Source organism: Apus apus, chromosome 1 (assembly GCF_020740795.1).
Source record: "Apus apus isolate bApuApu2 chromosome 1, bApuApu2.pri.cur, whole genome shotgun sequence".
Classification (NCBI taxonomy): domain Eukaryota; kingdom Metazoa; phylum Chordata; class Aves; order Apodiformes; family Apodidae; genus Apus; species Apus apus.
Genome location: NC_067282.1, coordinates 182,058,648 through 182,076,043, shown reverse-complemented (window position 1 = coordinate 182,076,043; position 17,396 = coordinate 182,058,648). Strand labels below are relative to the sequence as shown.

The 17,396-nt window shown below is 44.4% G+C and overlaps 1 protein-coding gene across 1 annotated transcript; it reads right to left on the bottom strand.

Annotated features, from left to right (window-relative positions):
* Window positions 1-1,651: 1,651 nt before the first annotated feature.
* Window positions 1,652-15,802, bottom strand: WNT16 (Wnt family member 16). The gene is made up of 4 exons (XM_051608136.1): window positions 15,717-15,802; window positions 15,378-15,628; window positions 12,776-13,062; window positions 1,652-4,678 (listed from the first exon to the last, which is right to left on the bottom strand). The coding sequence occupies exons 1-4, from the start codon at window positions 15,800-15,802 to the stop codon at window positions 4,214-4,216; spliced, it is 1,089 nt and encodes a 362-aa protein (XP_051464096.1). The 3' UTR covers window positions 1,652-4,213.
* Window positions 15,803-17,396: the final 1,594 nt, after the last annotated feature.

Genomic DNA, 17,396 nt, shown 5'->3' with positions numbered 1-17,396 from the left:
TAAACACTAGCCTGCAGAGTGAGATGGTACCAGTTCAGCACTTTACATGACCTCGCCATCTGAGTTTTAATGTATGAGGAACTGCCATAAAGTCAAGTTTGCTACCTTATGATACCTCATCCTTTGATGAAATCAAGCACCTCAACACCATCAGAAACCTCAGCCAAAGCAGATGTCCTTTTAACACCATTTCCTCTGAATGACCAATGCTAATTGTTGCTGCTTATTTTACACAGATGTTTCACATACCTTTCATGGACTGGAAAGTGCTGCCCAGCACAGAACTGTGTTGGTGGCAATGGAGATGATCTCTATTTACCACACGTCCTTTGGCAAGAGATCTCCAATGGGCAAGGACAAGATGGTATTCCTCAGTTGCTGATTCACACACAGCCTGGCATAATCATCCTTTCTTTGAAAAGTAAACGTGGCATTTTTCACAGGTTTGCTACTTTTCACAAACTGCTGCTCCGTGCATAAAAGGGCAGTGTGAAGGAACAGGACTGAGAAAAAAACCTTTGCCCCACTCAAACTTTCATTGTTTTTTTTCCTGATGTCTCTTGCTCAGATAAGCACAAACATAGATAGTTTCAAAGAGAAAACTATGCAAAGACATGTGAGTATTACAAAGCTATGTTATCAAACAACCTTGATCCTCCAGTCCCAGCACTGGGAAAGAAATCCTGCCCTGTTAAACAGAGCAACAGAAATTCCCAGTGCCAGATGTCCACAAAAGTATCTGGACCACATATGTCATACATGGGCTCCTCTGTGAAAGCTAAGGGAGTAAGCTGTCTTACAGATGGTTCTCCCTTGTGCTCTCACCCAAGAAGAGCTTTTCCAGAGTGTGGAAGGAGTAAAGGCAGTTTTGTGGAATAAATACTGCAATAGATCTCAGCTAATTTCTTTAGCCCTGAGGCTACTACAAAACACTGTTCATATCCTGATCCCATCCAGAATTGCTTTTATAGATGCTGCCCATCCAGAACTAGTTTTATGGATGTAACTTAGATAAGTGACAATGGAGCTTAATTTAAGCAGCAATTCCAACTGTGACCAGTAGAGAGGAGCTCATGCTCCAGTCTCCCCAGTGCACTTAGCTTTGCATCTGTTTGTACCTCCAAGCCTCTGATATAAGTGCAGCAGGGGAGTGAGCAGTAGCCCCTCAGACTGCATGCACTTGCTCTCCCTAGCACTCTGCCCTCGGTGCAGGAAGGGTAATGCCACCTCCTGTAGCTCTCTTCAGCTTCTCAGAGGCCAAATGGGTCCTTCTGTGGCCAGTGAAGCTTCAAACCACCGTGACCATTTTTACTCATAAACTACGTGTGTTGCCACTTCTCTTGTCGTTCTTTGAAAAGAGAAGCTCTTCCCTCCCTCAAAAACAGAGAAAGAATCTTTTATTAACAACATTTAAGAATGATTTTTTTTTTTTTTAAGTAGATGATCTCTGAATAATAATATTGCAGCATCAAATACTGACTAGCCAAGCAGACAACAGACAACCTGACTGTGTTGACTGCACGATGACTGCCCCACATCACTATGCAATGCTGATGTGGGTGCCTTTCACCTTCAAACTCACAGAAACAGCCTACTGAGATTTTTCTCCTGGGCAGATCCCTGAGGCTGAACTTATATCCAGGAATTCATGACCATTTTCTCCTCATTTCCTACCCTGCCAGAAGTTGAGGCATATTGAGAATACACTGGTGATTTTCCTTACTTTTCAGATCAAGCATGGAAGAACATTTAAGTCCAGTAAAAGTTAAGGTAGTTTTGAGACACAGATTGGGACTGCTTCAAGAGAAGATCTTGGTCTCCATGCTGAAATCCCTGTGTCTCGTTCCTGCTGTAGCCTCATAAACAAAACAGTGGTGACCTCAACACTGGACTCAGTGGACGCCCTATGAGGAGAAGCCTGATGTAGGACACCAAGGCTCTCTGCCAGCAGCTTGATGTAGGGCAGATTCAGAATTAAAGAGGTGGTCTCTACAACACTTTCTTATCAGAAGTGAACAGCAGCATGTCCTATCCTGTTGCAAATAGGTGCTGTGGCATGGCCTGTGGAGAATGTGGATTTATTTTCATTGCTGGAAGATGGGAACAACCTGAGGCTCACAACTCTCTCTTCAGGGTCTTCCACCAGGATATGTCCTCCCCATCCAAGTTTTCACAGGGAAGTTGTTGAATCCTCCTGTGACAGGTACTGGCATGCTGAACACTCTTCTCATAGACAGCAGTTTTTGTGGCCTCAGAATAATTATCTAGGTCAATGGAGACAGACTGGCAAATGTGGAGGGAAGGTCCAAAAAGAACCATCAGACAAAGGACTTGGTTGCTGAACTGGTGTTCTTAAGAGACTTCACATAAGGCAGTGAAGTACAATAACACAGAAAGTTTAGTTTGCTGCCTCCTGAACTACACATCTGACAAAGAGCGACAGGGAATCTGATCACCATCTTTCATGGAAAAATAATTGACAACAAATTGAAAATAATTCCCCAAAATAACTTTGAAAGCCTCCACCAAGTTGTCTAAGATGATTTATTTCTAAAAACTGACTGTTAGTGTGGAACAAGTTCAGGGATTGCAATACCTTGCAAGTCCCCTTCATATCAGTGGGAGTTCTGCACTTACTGCTGGAGCTGGGTTTTCACTGTAAAGTGGATTGAAAAGAATAAAAAAAGGATACAGAGTATTAATTAACTTATAGTTTAAAAAATCATAGTAAGTGTTTCTCATCAGTGTGTATTAACTGCAATAGTTATAAACACCCTGATGGTAAAAAAAAGAACATTTATGTAATTCACTGACTAATTTCCCCCTGCACATGCAATTAAAAATCAATTAAAGGCTACTAAGACAGTAACAAATGTCTAACCAACACATGTCAAAGGCTGTAATCTTATCACATTCGTTTTGGAAACCTTTTACATAACTTGTATAATTTAAATATTTACAAAATATAAACTTTCTTGTCTTATCAAAAATAGGTCTTTGCACATTTAAACAACAGAAATCCTTTCACATGATGCTTTTTAAGCCAGGCATTAAATCATTGCATAAGAATAAATGATCTTTCACAGATGTAAAATAAAATCGAGCCAACATATGGAGTGGGAAAAAATGTCATCAATAACACTTCAAATATTTTAGTGGTTTGGGCCAATCCATAAATTACATCGTGCATTGAACTTACTTAGGATAAAACCTAACAAGAAGTTCTAGCTGCTGCTTCTATAAGAGAAAGTAATGTTTTTAAAAAATCGTTCACTCTAGGGCAATTTTCTTTGCAAAAATGATGGTGAACCACCAGTGAGGTGGTTCAACATGACAGGTTATTGCATAGATTCCAACAGTGGGGTGACCGGCTGACTTGCAAATTGTGCATTCAGATACTGAGGAAATGCCTGTGAAGGCTTTTACTTCCTTCAAATACCAAACTGTGTTTCTTTCTGTCCCTCCTCAGACCTTTGTGTATTTCAAAGACAACCTATAAAAAATCCCAAGGTTGCTATTTAGCACACCATTCACATTGTGCTCCAGCCCCTCTGCTCAGGACACAGCTTGCTGTGTGCCAATGGACCCTCCTCATCCCGCCAGGCAGTGCCCAGCTCTTTACAGTCACCCACATTTCTCAGTACCAGATGCTTTTCTGCACATTATGCAGAAGACAGCTTTCTGAATGGTCACAAAGCAAATGCTTCATGGTTAACACCAGAAAACTTCCTCTATTTTTTTTTTTTTAAAGCCTGCAGAAATTATCCATCTAGTGGATGATCTAGTCCCCATTTTTTAAAAATAGAGACATAGAGATTATATTGAACGTGTCTTACACACCCTCTTAACTCTTTAGTCTCTGGCTAACGAGATACTGAGTTTTCTCCACCATACCTACTGACCACATGGATCTTCAGGATGTTGTGGATGTTAAAGGCTTGGAAAGTTCAGTGTTTACCCCTGCTCATGGAGTTAGTTACATGTTAAAATGTGCCATAAGGAGTCCTTTCTGTTGCTTCAGCTGTCCCTGTATGCAGGCTGCTGTTCACCGAGTTGCTCCTTCATACACCAAATGCTTGGATTGCTCTTTGTTTGGCAATACCTGTTCCCCCTAAGGTTGCTCCCCTTGCAGTCCCCCAAGGTGAGTCATTACTATCTTGTGGTGGGTACCAACCAGTGTGGAATGGCTTGGCTGTGTTTTCTGTACTGCACCTTATTTGCAGGTGTGCACGTCGGTCATGGTCTCGCACCTCCGGCAGCGCACATAGCAGCACCACACGAACTTGCACTCACACCTTTCCACGTGCCTGACAACGTGGGTGTTGTACCCACGCCCACAGCAGAGGAGGTTGCAGCCGTCCGGTCCCTCCGAGGTGCGGTTACATTCCCTTCCCTGAGTTCCAGGGATTCCCAGTTTTTGGTCTTCGACACAGTAATTGGGTGATTTGTTGACATACAGCAGATCTTCTTTCCCAATCGGGATTCTTCGCTGGCTTTTCTCTTTCCTGCGTAGCTTTTTTTTCAGTCTGTCTGATATCTGTATGCTGTTTTCATACCTATCCTTCAAAAACCAGCCAACCTTTTCAAATGAAGACATTGTTTTCCAACAAGTTTTCACAGCACAGGACCCAGAAACACCATGACAACGGCAATCCACTGACATCAGCTTCACTACAGCCTGAAAGCAAAGGGAGAATGACATTTGGATGTGGTCTTTCACTCATACTGCCTGACATCAGTAACACAGAGGTCTCAAAGTATTTGATATTACAGCTGCCATGACATTTCAGTGATGAGGAAGCCAGAGCATGGGAGGATATGCGTTAGGAATCAGGTTTCCAACTCTGGACCCCCACTATGGGAAGCCTGATCTTCAGCCGTGCTCTGCATTTGCACTTTGCAATGGCAATAATGTAGCAATATCGAAGCACAATAATGAAAGATTGTATTTCTGGCTGGATTTTCATTCTGGAGGATCCTAAATACCTGAAGCAACATGTCCTGTGTCACTCCTCCCACACCTGGAATGCAAACAGCACTTGTGGGGAACAGCAGGAGGGGAAACAGGGACTGGGCAGGTAGTGGCACTGTTCTTACACTGGAAAACATTTACAAGGCAGATCTTTGACATACTTTAAGGGTGCCTAGCAGCTACCATCAAGATCACTAAACGTGCACAACAGTCTGTAACTAAGGCCACATGAATGGCTTGAGGTGTCAACAGTGTCTGTGCGACCAGCAAGGCTCAACCTTGGAAGCAGCACATGGAACAGCCTGGAAGTGCCTCTGGGCAGACATGTGTTGGCATAGCAGAGGGATGCTCACAACTTTAAGCTCCACAGAGAGTTTATCAAAGGAGTCACTACAGCTCAGAAGAGGTGTCTTGAACTCAGGCATTCTGCAGTAAAACTCAAGTGCTTCTTACTTACAGGATCAAGCCCTGTTCTTGTAATTTAGGCATAACAGTGCTATCATGGATGTGTTTCCAGTTGTATAATGGCTCTATTCAACACAATTTGATAGTTGCATTCATATTCCTTTTATAACTTTCAATGTATTAGCAAAATTTCCACAGTTATTACCAACATTAAAATGCCCTTAGATGGGCTACTTTTCCACGCCTATGCAGAAGCCAGAACTGGGCTGAACAACTGTCTGACCAAAAGTGGGAATCTGCAGCCTGCATTAAGCTTTTGCAACACACAAGAATTTTGGCTCAGTTTACTGCAGACCAAGCCTCAAAGAACTGGAATCTGTAAACAAGCAGTAATTTTCTTTATCTGGGACTACAACTCAAATAGTCAGCAGACAATCAATATAATACTTCCTTCTTGAATATCTAATAGTCATAGTACAAAGTTGTACATTTATATGACATGTCATAAGAGTTTGGAGAAGTGCAGACAAAAATTGTCACATGCACAGATACCACAAGAGGACAAGATGTCATAATTTTTTGTTTGTTTTACTTTTCCAGTAAAGTAGTCTCTGGAGCCATTCTATAGACTCATATAGGCTGTGGGTTAATGGTGTGGAAACCCCATGTTATCATCTTCCATTTTACTAACTTTACCACTCATATTTAATTGCCATAAGCAAGGCAATTGAGAAATGTAACAGAAAACATGAATTTTAAATTGAGTCATAGTGAGCTTCTCCTGAGGCTTCTCACGCGGCAAGGTCAATAAAGATTCAAGTTATTCCTCTCTGGAGGGACCACTGTTTCCCACAAGAGGAGAATACAACCCCTTCCTCAACTTCATTATGTTTATTAAATATCACCTTAAACCTTCACTTACCCCACAGCCCAATCAAATACTAACTGCTGTAAATCTATGTCTTTCTCAAACCTTCTTGGGGAAGAAAAAGACAGAAGACATATCTTTCTAACATCCCCCTCTGGCTTCCCCTGAGAAAGTAGTTTCATTTGTGTCTGTTCCTAAACCTTGATTCTGCAGTGAGATCAGAGCCCTGAAATCCTGCTGAGCCCTACTGACCCCATGCAGGACCAGAAATGAACTCAGGTCCCAGACTGCTTATTTGCTTATTTGTAGCTTAGGCAGCACAAATGCCATCTCCAAGTTTCAGACCTAGTCAAGGCATGGAATAGATAAAAAGAGCTGTTTCTATCTTATGCGTTAAACTGAGACTTTTTATCAGGATTAATGTGGTCACTGGAGTTTGGGATGAGTCCAATGTGGTTAAGTCTATTGATTTCAGTGGGTATTGAGGCCTTATGGCACCTTCTGCCCCGAGGACATCAACACAAGCCCCAGCTAGTATTTGCATATAACTATATATATTATTAAAAATACTCATGACCAAAGTGTTTGCTTGGAGTCACATATTTGGGGAATCAAGAGGGGCTATTTGCTGGTAGAGATTACTACAGAAGCCAAGCAAGCAAGGCATTCATAGAACCATTAGCAAGAATGAGCAGGTGTATGCCCTGAGCAGGAACAGCCAGTAGCCTTTGCAAACTAAACCTGGTGAAGTTATGCACCAGTGCAGAATGTGTTCCCAGGTGCTATGGATTGCTTTTGGGATTGGAGATGTTTCCTATCCTGGAAGTAATAAGAACATTGCAACAAGCAGACCCTCACTCTGGAGCACACAGACTCTTTTATTGGCAAATCAAGAGGCATTAATTCTTGCAGATACTTATATTCTATCTTTCACAGGCTAGTTTCTCTTTAATAGACAGACTTGACTTTGTGCTCATATCTCAAGAATCTATCAACAAGGAAATCACTGGGTAATCAGAATGTGAATCATTAAGATAGATTTTTAGGATATGAGCACAAGGTCAGCAATTGAGGCAAGTAAGAATTTGAGATTCAAGGAGAGAAAGTCTTTGTTAGGATACAGATGTATTCTGTATGTTAATGAAAAGAGAAACATGGTATCAAAAGATAAATTTTACACACAGCTTAAAAACAGAAGGGATTTAATAGTATTTTCCATTTTCTAATAGTTGGTTATTTGTATCAAGGCAAGTAACTAGGATTTCAAAGCAGTTTGAAATCATATTGTGCTATAAAATTTATAAGATTACAGATGTAATTCTCGCTTTCACTGCAGTATGACAGGGAAGAAACATCACGGGAATAATATACAACTTGGCCTGGGGAGAGAAGTGTATGCCTGCTAGAATCAGGCATAGTAAAATCTGGATGAGGCAGAAGGATACAAAAATTATCCAGGGAAGCACTGTACATGTCTGCTAGGTGCTAAGGATGAGTTACTTCCACATGAGCAAGAAGATGACACTCAGAGTCTTTCTCAAAGGATGAATTAATGAAAACTAAAGGGACACAGTTTCTAAACAAGAGCAGAAACTGACATCAGGGTCTCAGGTTGACATAAAAAAAAAAAAAAATTCAGCATATATTAGCAATGTATGTACAATCAGATGAATGCACGAACTACAAGCGTGATTAAGTATGGAAGCACTGAGAACATTGGTGGTTTTATCCTGTGTTCTCAGGATTCTCACACAAAACTTTGATACACTCTGTTTTAGAATGATTTATGGTGTCATCACAATCATGTATGACCCCAGGCTATTGCTTCCCAGTTGCTAGGATAGGAAGTTTTCTGGTTGGACTCTAACATATTTTGGTTTGCCTCTACTGCCAGCACAGGGAGCTGACATCTTGCCTTGGCTGTTCACAAAACACCTCTGGATCTCAGGCTGCCATGTGAATTTTCACTAACAAACTCCCGTAGTTGAACATCTGGCAAAACTGAAGGAGTAGGAATCTCCTCTTCCTGTTTTCTTGCAAGCAAATCTAAGATGGTGACTACAGGGCCAATGCAGCCTTCTGATGGGACGAGGCTGCAATCTGCACCTGTGTCTCAGCAACCCACAGAGTTACTGGGATCGTGACCTCCAGACTGACTTCACAACCAATGCTCAGTTTCACACCTCTATTTGTGATCTTCCTGTTCATGAAAATGTGAGAGGATTCTCCCTAAGGAACAGAATTTCACAGAAACCTTCAGAGAAGCACTGTTACAGAAACACAATGGATAGGTATTTTCCTCTGGATTCATGAGTGTTGTGTTCAGCCACAAGCCCACCTGAGCAGCTCCTTTTGCTCCTCTTGTAACTCGCTGCCCTCAGCCCTGGAGGTACCAATGCAGCAAGAGTGCAGGGCTCAGTGATGAACTGGATACAGTGCTGAACACTGGTCTGTACTAAAAAATAACCTGGAAAATGTTAATTTTAAAACTGACTTCCTTGCACTGATACAATGCAATTAACAAAGGAGAGGTGTGCAGTGGGAATGTGTGGCTACCACAGGTGGATGTGCAGAAAGCAGAGATTGGTCTGCAGTAAAGGGCAGTATCAGTGGAATCAGTTTATGTATACCTTAATGCCAATTAATGCTTAATGTCTCCATGACAAGCTCTGTTTGCAAGCACTGTTCTCAGATGGGACACAAGGGCTGCCAGTATTTGTTTTTCAGTGGGAACTGATGCCTGTAATCAAACAGCCTAAGCCACAAGTAGAACTATTAGGACTCCTCATGAAGACAAGCACATGTCCTACTGGAGGTGCAGCACTTCAGAACAATTGCAGACAGTTGCTGGGTCTGTTACCAACCCACAAGTATCAGTAGAAATAATATATCTGACGAGCCAAGCTATTTCAATATAGGAACCAAGTCCTGCAGACCAAATGTATTTCCCCAAGTGGAAAACTGAGCAGAATTATTCCACCAACTGAAAAATACTAATACAATAATAGTCAGTCCATAGTGGCTGACTCCCCTTATCCTTTTATATAAGGAGCAGAGATGCCCAACTCACATATGCACAACTAAGCACACTGCACATTACAATGAAAAAAATATGACAAATATTTATCTTGTGGTAGAATAAGGAATGAAATCTGGATCTTCTGAGGTTCGGGTTAGTATCCTAAACAGTGGACAATTCAGTCAAAATATCCTTACTGTTTTAAAATGTATATAGCTTGGATTTAACTATGAGATGTAGAAATGTAAAATAGCATTTTGTATGGAAATGGGAAAGGAACAAGAGAATTCTATACATACTAGTTCCATTAGTAACTCCAAACAAAAACAGAAGGGTGGTACCTGGATGACTTCTCTTGCAAGACACAGAACCGGGAACATGATAGTATTCATTACAAAAGGTCATAAGGTACCAAAACATATTGCAAAACATCCTTCTTGTAAGACCCAAAACATGAAGGTCAACACTTTCCAATGTCTTCTAGTTAAAGATTTTTGAACTACAAAGATGAAGAGTTCTGCTAAAATTTACTGCAGCTAATATTGTTTCTAGAAATCCCAAGCACCAGCAATAAACATTCTCTTTCATTCTGGACAGTGCTCAAAATATTTGCTTTATCCCACAGTTTGCCTTTAAGTTACAAACTATTTATGCATGGAAGCTGACTAAATACATATTTTCTTCCAAGATAATGAACAACAAATACACCATTGATATGAAAATCAGTGAAAAAAGAGTCTTCTGGCCTTGCAGGCTCGCAGCTGATGTTTTTGTTTGTTTTTTTAAAAAAATACAGCGCCTCAGAAAAGGAATGAGCATTTGTATCATGTGCACCAAGTAATCCTGTGACAGTGCACTTGGAGAGCCTTCTTGGAGAGCTCAGTATTGGGAAAAGCCTGAAACCCCAAAAAGTCCTCAGGACCTAATGGATACTGTTGGGCCAGATTCTAGCACATTCCTGGAGACTAGCCTGCTCTAAAACTCTGGCTTCATGACGTTATGTATAATAAGAGGTACCATTCACCATGAATAACAATAGAAGACACTACAGTTGTGTGACATTAAGGATATAGACTCAGAATCAGTTATATTTTCATGCATATGGCCAACATCTAAGATAAATTGGATCTGGTTAAAAATTCTATTAAAGGAAAATCAAGCCTTGCTTAACAACACCCTCCAGCCTGTTTGAAAACATGTTATCTTCAGCTGAATGCAGTCTTCATCAGCCCTGTTGCCATGACATAGGTGGCCCAATATGTGTGTAACCACAATAGATGAGATCAGGGAACTGACCCAACTTTAAGGAAAGCAATACCAAAATAAAAGTTTCTCTTCTAGGCTGTGTTTGTGTTTTAAAAACTGAATGGTTTCTTGGTACAGTTCACAGTGCAAGACCCCTGACAGTTGCACTGGCAGCAATGACTGATGAGCAGAAGGATGATATAGGAAGACCATAAGCAAACACTGTCACTGAAGGAAAATGGACAGCAAACTACTGCTGCTAACATAAAGCTAATGGCAGACAAGAGGCATCAAAGAGAACTGTGCCACTGCCACCTAAACAGAAATCACATCTCTCAGGTATCCCTCGGGGGTCAGTACTGGGACCAGTGCTATTTAACATCTTTGTTGGAGACATGGACAGTGAGATTGAGTATATCTTCAGGAAATTCGCTGATGATACCAAGCTGTGTGGTGTGATTGACACCCAAGAGGGTTGACACCATCCAGAGGGACTTTGACAGGCTGGAGAGGTGAGCCAGTGCCAACCTCATGAAGTTCAACAAGACCAAGTGCAAGGTCCTGCACCTGGGTCAGCACAACCCCAGGCACAAATACAGGCTGGGAGGAGAACGGCTAGAGAGCCGTCCTGAGGAGAAGAACTTGGGGGTGGTAGTAGATGAGAAGCTCAACATGAGCCACCAGTGTGTGCTGGAGCCCAGAGAGCCAATTGTGTCCTGGGCTGCATCAAAAGAAGTGTGGCCAGCAGGGCCAGGGAGGGGATTCTGCCCCTCTACTCTGCTCTGGTGACACCCCACCTGAAGTGCTGTGTACAGTTCTGGTGCCCTCAGCACAAGAAAGATATAGACCTGTTGGAAAGGGTCCATAGAAGGGCCACCAAGATGATCAAAAGGCTGGAGCAGCTCTACTATGAAGACAGGCTGAGAGAGTTGGGGCTGTTCAGCCTGGAGAAGAGAAGGCTCCAAGGAGACCTTATAGCAGCCTTCCAGTACCTGAAGGGGCCTATGGGAAAACTGGGGAGGGGCTTTTCATCAGAGAGGGAAGTGATAGGACAAGGGGTAATGGTTTTAAACTGAGAGAGGGGAGATTTAGGTTAGATATTAGGAAACAATTCTTCACAATAAGGGTGGTGAGGAACTGGAACGGGTTGCCCAGGGAGGTTGTTGATGCCCCATCCCTGGAGGTTTTTAAGGCCAGGCTGGACAAGGTTTTGTGCAACCTGGTCTAGTGGTAGGGTTCCCTGCTCATGGCAGGGGGGTTGGAACTTGATGATCTTCAAGGTTTCTTCCAACCTTAATGATTCTGTGATTCTGTCATTCTATGAAAACTACAGCATGTCAATTTATTTTCCTTAGTTATAGCTGTATCACTGAGCAGAACAGATTTAAAGTACTATGGGGCCACAGAGAACCATTAAACACTCTTGAAGTTAAAAACTCCAAGGTAAAGCAGAGAAAGTAATTTTAAAACAAGAACCAGAATCTGGTTCTTGCCATGGTCTCTGCCATTCCAGATGTAAGCTCCAAGCAGAAGATTACAGACTTATATCCCCCTATATTGGCTGTTTCTACTCTCATTCATGATCTTCTGCAGATCAGGACAAGAGGACTTAATGTTACACTGCCCCACACACATTTCCTTTGCAACTGTGGGTCTTAAGTCCTTTGGGATGAAGAAGAGCTATCTGAAGCCAGTTTCCTCTAACATCTCTGACAAGTGCCCTAACCAGTGGGCTGCTAAAGTTGAGGCGTCATTTCCATCCTGTCTTTTAAAAGAAAAGGTTAACTCTTTATTTCCTCTCTGAATTATTTTAGACTTCTGCTGTCAGCCACAGATCTCAGACTGTGGATGGGTAACGACACCTCTTGTCTGCTCTGCTTGCCCATTCGTTATCAGAGACAGATACAAAAATGCACGTCATGATAAGAACAGAATAATCAGTGAAAAAACTCCTAATGTATTATGCTGATAATAGGACTATTTCAAGTTTGCTACAGGATATAAAATATCTACTTAAGATAACTCTGATTAGCATTCCAGATCTAATTCTTATTTTGTGGATTTTATTTTCACCTATGGAGTTTAGTTACTTAGTTAAAACCAGCTCTGATTCTGAGTTTGTACGTTTGCTTTGGTGATGTTAGTGCTGCTCTTGCCATTGACTCCATCTGTACCTGCAGGCAAGGACAGGCCCTGTTTGGTTGATGCCTTTTTGTCAGTGAAGGCGAACAAGTGACTGCTGCCATGTCTGACCGGTGACACATACCTGCCTGCCAGCCTCGTTGTTGTGCAGGTTCATGGCCACCAGTCCACTCCCGCTCTTGCCTGTTAGGTTTTTCACGGGCACATCCAGGAACTTTCTGCTGAACGACACTCCGTACTGGATGTCGTCCGAGCAGCCGCCCCAGTGCCAGCCCTCGCTGGCCGAGCCCCCGTGCCGCAGGTTTGTGTCACAGGAGCACTCAGTCACGTTCCCGGCACTGCACGATCGTGTCACCGAGTGCACGAGGCCTGCTGACGTCACGGCGTACAGGAACGCGGTCTCCTTCGTGCCTGCAAAGCAAGGCATGGATTTATTACTTCACAGCTTCCCCTGATTACCTTCCTGGCTGAGCTGGAGAAAGTGATTTTACAAGCCAGACTATTATTAAAAGGGAACAGTTACAAGTTGAAAGTCATCACGGCTTGGACTGTATAGTTAACTTGTTTAGAGCAGTGGATATGCACATCCAAAAAAGACTTCAGAGCCTTTTCATACGACCGTGCAATTAATGATGCTGTTTCTGGCTGCTTGTACTGTGCGACTTTTTGTAACTCCTTTCTAAATCAGGTTGGGAACTTTATTTGCCACAGAAACTTTCAAGCCAATTAAGTTTTAATAATAACAACAACCAAAAATTAAACCCTAACAACACGCAAACCCCCTTCCTCTCCACTCTGCTTTTCATTATTGAGATTAATTTGAAGACGAAAAGCTTAGTTCAGATCTCAGAGGAAGAACTTGAAGCTGTCACAATCCTGGGTTACTCTGGTTAAGGGCCAGAACTTACCTCATGTTAAATTTAGCAAATACTGAGGTTGTTCTAACTCACAAAGCTTGCAAACAGCTGCAAGAATCTTCAAGCAGCAGAAATCAGGATGGCACAAGAATGTTTAGGCCCTTTGCTTTTCCTAGTATAAGCTTGCCATGGACAAGACAGCAGTATAAAAAGCCTTTAACTGTTCCAATTATATCTCAAATGTGTCATCAAGGGACCTCCCTGGGCCTCTTAAGACAATCCCATTCTTGAGACTTCTGGCATAATGGGGAGCAAATCTTCAAACCATGTTAGGCACACTGAAAATAAATGTGTAGCCATTAATTGCAGCTAAAATTTCACTGCACTAATTTTCACTGCTGTAAAAACAACTTTTTATTTCCAGACTCCCAAGTTGCTGCTCATGGGCAGGGAAGTTCCTGGTTTTTTCTCCTGTTTGTATTAGTCTGTGATGCTGGTACCATCATAAAATGCTTCCGCAGGACATACTAGAGAAGCTTCGTGGATTAGCAGTGCCATTCATTTATGGGTCTGCAGGAGTTAAACAGAAGGAATAATACACAATACATGTGGCTATATATAACAGTGCAAACTGCTCCCTGTTGGGTTTTTTTTTTCTCCTTTTTGGAATATACATCACCTTCTATTGCTCATTTTATGTTTTCATGGTTAACGCTTGGGTTTTTTCACTGTTGTAGTATAAAGTGAAAATTGCACCAACCAGGGACAGACTTTTTAGTAGGGCCTGTTGCAATATGATGAAGGCTAATGGTTTTAAACCAAAAGAGCATAGATTCAGACTAGATTTAAGAAAGAAATTTTTTTGCAATGAGGGTAGTGAAACACCAGAACAGATTGTCCAGAGAGATGGCAGATGTCCCATCCCTGGAAACATTCAAGGTCAGGGTGGGCTGGGCTCTGAGCAACCTGATCTTGTTGAAGACATCCCTGCTTACTGCAGGGGGTTTGGACTAGATGGCATTTAAAGGTCCCTCCCAACCCCAAACATTCCATGATTCTATGAATACATAAGTGCACATCAATGGCTACGCTGAAATCATTGAGCAGAGTGCTCAAAAGAAACTCACCGCATCAAGACCTTTGATACTGCCATTTGATACAAACAAAATGTCCCTATTTCAGTGTAAATTTCAGCAATTCATTCAATGAAAGCAGCTTTGGTCTTTCTGTAATGAGCAACACTGCTTAATGGAGCACATAGCATAGAATGACAGAATGGTTTGGGCTGGAATCATAGAATGGTTTGGGCTGGAAGGGACCTTAAAGATCATCTAGTTCCAACTTTCCTGCCATGGGCAGGGACACATCATCCATTTTAAGGTAGTTCACAGTGCATGTGATGCTGTGAGCAGATTTTTGCCTGCAATCAAGAGACCTTTTTGAAATAATATGTGTCACTAGCCCACTCATTTAGTAATTATGACACAAGGGGATAAAACCAACATCAGTCTAAGAATAACAACATTACAACACAGTTAAGTGGATCTACTTCAAGGCACTGTCATCCACGGACATATTAAGCAAAAATTGCAATAGACAACAATAATTTTGGAAAGGCAACGGCACTTTTTGTCTGCTCCGTGCATTTCGTGTACCTGTGTCACCCGCCCCGGGCGGGGCCGGTAACCGCCCTCCACGACGGCTGTTCTCTCCTATCCCGGCTCTGCCGGCGGGACGGTCGGTCCCTGCGCCCGCGCCGCGGGACCCTCCCGGTAGAGGAGAGTGAGGGAGCCCCGCTCCCGTCCCCGCTCCGTCGGGCGGGGGCGGGCGCACCCGCGGACTGGCGGCCCCGTCGGGGCGGGCACTCACCGCTGCTGAGCTGGTGCCCGAAGGCGGCGGCCAGGGCGGCGGGTCCGCGGCGGGTGGCGGGCGGCGGGCTGCAGTCCCAGCGCTCGTGTCGGAACTGGCTGCGGCATTCCTGGAGGCCCAGGCGCGCTCCCTCCCGGATGGCGGGCACCAGCTCTGGCTTCTTCTTGCACAGGTCCTGCTGCCGCCGGCTCAGCGGCGCGATGGCGCAGTCCAGCTTCTCCGGCCCGCCGGCGGCGGCGATGCCCAACCACCTGCAGAAGCAGCCCCCCTGTCAGAGCCGGGCCCCGGGGGACCCAGGGGCCGCGCAGCCCTCCTTCCCACCCGCGCCCGGCTACTCACACCCAGGTGCCGTCGGCGGCGGAACAGAGGGCAAGCAGCAGTGCTGCCCGCAGCAGGCACTGTCCGAGGGGGGCCCCGCGCCCCATCCCCGCTGCATCGAGCCCCGCCGCGCCGCCGCTGCCGCCACCCGGCCCCCAGGCAGCAGGGGCCGAGGGGGACGGTCACCGGTGCCGCCCCCCTACTCGGTGCTCGCCTCCTAGGGGGGCAGGGAGCAGCCGGCGGGGGAAGCCCCTGCCGTCGGTGGGCCCTCCCGGGGAGGATGGGCTGGCGGGGAGGGCGGCAGGAGGGGAAGCATTGGGAGCGCTAGATTCCCTTCAAGGTGAGAAAGTTGGGCTTGACGTTTTCCGCGGCTCCGTCCCCGGCTCTGCCTTCCCCGGCTGCGCATTGGCCGTCCCAGGACCGGGGCGGGCGGGGGCGGGCCGGGCAGGGGCGCGGCGGTAGCGGGGGGGCTGCGAGGCGCTTCCCTCAGCACGCTCCGCACCGCTCCGCACCGCTCCGCACCGCAGAGCTCCTCTGTGCCCCGGCCGGGACCGGCGCAGCTGCTCGCCAGCCCCTCCGCCGTGCTGCCCCTTTCCTCGGGGGTGCGAAGCGAGAGCGGCTGCCAGAGGTGCTGTCGGGGGTCCAGGCGCCACAGTGGGGCTGCGGGCGGAGGAACCTGTAGTTTTGCAGTGATTTCATCCGCAGAAAGACCGCACAAAATACTGATGTTAATAAATCATAACACTCCCCACACTTTTAATTCAATTTTTATAATGCTGTAGCAGCATTAAGTGGCTCCAGAATCAGCACCGTATTAGAACAGCATTTGTCCACTCCTGTTAACGTCAGTGAGACCCTCTTATCAACTGCTGCTGTAATAATTGTTAGTTACTCATTTTACACATCGAAAGCCAGTGAGTCAGCTAGCACCTGATGAAGAGGTGGTGCTGGCACTCTGGACTTTCTAGTCCTCTTTGATCACAGTATATTGTTGCTCCCGTGTAAGTGAAACACCTGCACTAAAAATAACCAGGATAAAATGACAGCACTGTAAAGACTTTGGTTTGATACAGTTGTAAATTAGTGAAATAGCTCTTGTTGACTGACAACAGCGCTGAGTGAAGAGCACAATCGATCATCACAAATGACAGATGGGCATTTTTAAGTGTAGAATATGCTAAGAAATAATCACATAAATGTGGTGTTCCTCATTTTTCCCCATGGACACGCTGAGATATTTTAAGAGCATAGGCATGGTACATTTAGATCTGTAAAATTATGTCTCCTTCCTACTTTGTGCTCATTTGCCTGCTCTTAAAGGGTCTCCAAAGTATTGCCCGTTCTGGACAGATGCCACGTGACCCCATGAGCTATGTCAACCTTCCGATATGGCTTGTTTGCTCTGCTCTGAATTGTAGTCTGGAGAACATCTGCCTGTGGTTGCAGAGGAACTCAGTCCAAAGTAAGGGAAATAGATGAAGGAGGACACTGGGACACAGGGAACCAGCCACGAAACAGGCCTGAACCAGCCAAAACTGTGTGGGCTGTGTCAGAGAATTATCTAATTATTCCAGGACACATGGTTTGTTTTATCCTCATTGCTGCTTCCTGGCCCCACCTTCTAAAGTTAATTCAAAGCCCTGGTCTAGCAGCCTCCTATTTCTTATGTGCTTCTTGATATGCTATATGCATTTATCATCT

Coding starts and splice junctions, on each gene's coding strand:
- WNT16 (XM_051608136.1), bottom strand. CDS start 15,802: ATGGGGCGCGGGGCCCCCCTCGGACAGTGCCTGCTGCGGGCAGCACTG. Junction 13,063..15,377: donor CGGGCACCAGCTCAGCAGCG/GTGAGTGCCCGC, acceptor CTTGCTTTGCAG/GCACGAAGGAGACCGCGTTC. Junction 4,679..12,775: donor ACAACGAGGCTGGCAGGCAG/GTATGTGTCACC, acceptor CTTTGCTTTCAG/GCTGTAGTGAAGCTGATGTC.